The following is a 2,069-nucleotide window of genomic DNA, read 5'->3' as shown; positions in this document are numbered from 1 at the left end:
CCGAGGCATTTCGGCTAATGGTTAACTCAGTAGTGCCATGAGAGCTGCTTGTTCGGACTGCCAGGCGGCGGGCTTTATGCGCCGTCGTATCGTCGAACCGTGTCAACTGGTGAACGGGTTTAAAAGGCCCTCTTCCAGGTGTGTATCTCTCAATCTCGTGTTCCGCTCAGTCCCGGAGACCGGCACGAACTCCCAAAACCGCGGGAACGCCGCAAGGGGAGAGCGACACATGCAGGACACAAACACTGGACAACACGCGGACTTTGGTCAATGTATTCAAACTCCACTGGGCGATCTCTGTACCGAACATCAAGATACGCCAAAGTGGAAGATAACACATTCAGCTTGATGTGCTCCTATGGAGTGGAAAAATAAGTTTTCAGCACAAGGCTATCCCGACTCAGGTTAGAGTGGATCACCGCTCGCTTAACAATCGAGACTCAAGACAAATGGAACACCCTTCATATGGATAATAAAGACATTTGATTGTCTGGAAATTCCGCCAAAAAGGTGAACAAAATTTCAAGTAGAAACCGCAGGATTAAACAGCAGAGCAGGAGCCAAAAGTCAGCAAAGGGTACTCGAGGCGGTCGCAAACAGAACTCACCATTTTCCGAAAGCGAAGGCAGCTCTTGGTCCGCCCTGAGCTGCTGCGGCTTCGCCTGCTTGCGGCGCGACATGGCAGATACATCAGCGACGAATAAAAAAATTACAAATTCGCGAGTTGCAAAATTACGGAAATTACAGCGCGGCGCCACCGCGCATGCCCGCGCAATTATGATTATCAATAATGCATCGCGATTAATCATCAGCACTCCGGCTCAGCCTGATTGGCCCACGGCCAGGGGGTGGGGGCACAAGGGGCAGGTGGGGGGCGACGTGCGGCGATTATTCAAAAAAGCGCGCGCAGAACGGCGCAGATGCGACGCGAACCGTTCAAAGCTCCGCGTCCTGCACGAGCTCACGACGCGGTGCCTCTTCTTGCGACGCGAGTTCCGACGTGGCCGAACTGTCCCATCGCGTCCCACCCCGTGCTACACGCGATGCCCGCTCGGCCCCGGTTCTCTGCTCGACAGCACGCGGTGCGGCTGCGGAGTGAGGCAACCGGGGATGCCATTTGGCGGACACGAGGGGAAGGGGGCATGAAGGGCGCAAATCGAGGGGAGGGGTGGAGGAGGGAATAAAAGAGGGAGTAGCAGTGACTCGCATAGAGGGGGCCGGACTAGAGGGAAGAAGGGGTGTGATGGTGGGAATGGGTGGAGAAAACTGCGGAAAAGGAAGTTCCAACGAAGGGAAGTCATGCGCATTCTCATAACATATTGTCTTTTCGCTAATCGAGCTGCCTTTGCTTTTCATTTACCCGGAGCTTCAGTTAAAGAATCGATGCTTTCGCTATAACTACCCGGGTAACCTTCGAGTGCTCTCGCATGTCTCCCTAACCTACAGAAAGTTGCACGAGTCGCTTGTGGCGTTTGATCAGCATGGTCCGTTCTAGGCTCTGGGTTGGGCTTGGCCGGAGCAGGTTGTCCCTCGGCCACCACTAGGCTGCAGTGCTCAGCCGTGCTGCTGGGTGCAGGCCTTACTCAGCACTGGTATCATGCGGGACGCGACAAAGCACCATTTTGTTTGAATTCAGCTCGGGTCTTGTACTTAGGGCCTAATGCGCATGGATATATATATATATATATATATATATATATATATATATATATATATATATATATATATATATATATATATATATATATCAACGGTGTGTTCTTTAAAAAGTGCCAAAGACGAGTTAAAGGAAATTATTTTATGTGTGTGCCACTCACTTTCTCGAAGGCATTTCACATCGTGTCAAATTGCTCCAGAGAAACGAAGCGAGAAGCTTTTTACGCAAAAGTACAACTGCTGAGATTTGTTAAAATGATCGTTAACGTCACTTCAGAGCGATCTGCGAACGCATACGCACGTCCAGGTGATACTCTGCAATTAAAAGCCTATTAAAGGTACTCGAACTATTCGTCCAAACATACTTACAGGTTACCAAAACCTTTTGAACGCTCACAGGTGGGGGAGGTGGG

The 2,069-nt window shown here is 50.7% G+C and overlaps 1 protein-coding gene across 3 annotated transcripts in view; it reads right to left on the bottom strand.

Moving 5' to 3' along the window:
• The window catches only part of LOC137429681 (sal-like protein 1), a 45,641-nt gene extending 44,787 nt beyond the window's left edge, over positions 1-854 (bottom strand). For 2 of the 3 annotated variants that reach the window (XM_068119807.2, XM_068119808.2), the window contains exon 1: positions 608-854. In XM_068119807.2, coding sequence (XP_067975908.2) covers positions 608-809 — 202 coding nt within the window. In that variant the 5' untranslated portion in view covers positions 810-854. The remainder of the gene's footprint in view (positions 1-607) is intronic. The other variant, XM_068119809.2, reaches the window with a different exon arrangement.
• Positions 855-2,069: the final 1,215 nt, after the last annotated feature.

This window comes from Myxine glutinosa, chromosome 6 (genome assembly GCF_964187855.1).
Source record: "Myxine glutinosa chromosome 6, kmMyxGlut1.1, whole genome shotgun sequence".
NCBI lineage: Eukaryota > Metazoa > Chordata > Myxini > Myxiniformes > Myxinidae > Myxine > Myxine glutinosa.
This window is presented reverse-complemented; position numbering and strand designations above follow the sequence as displayed.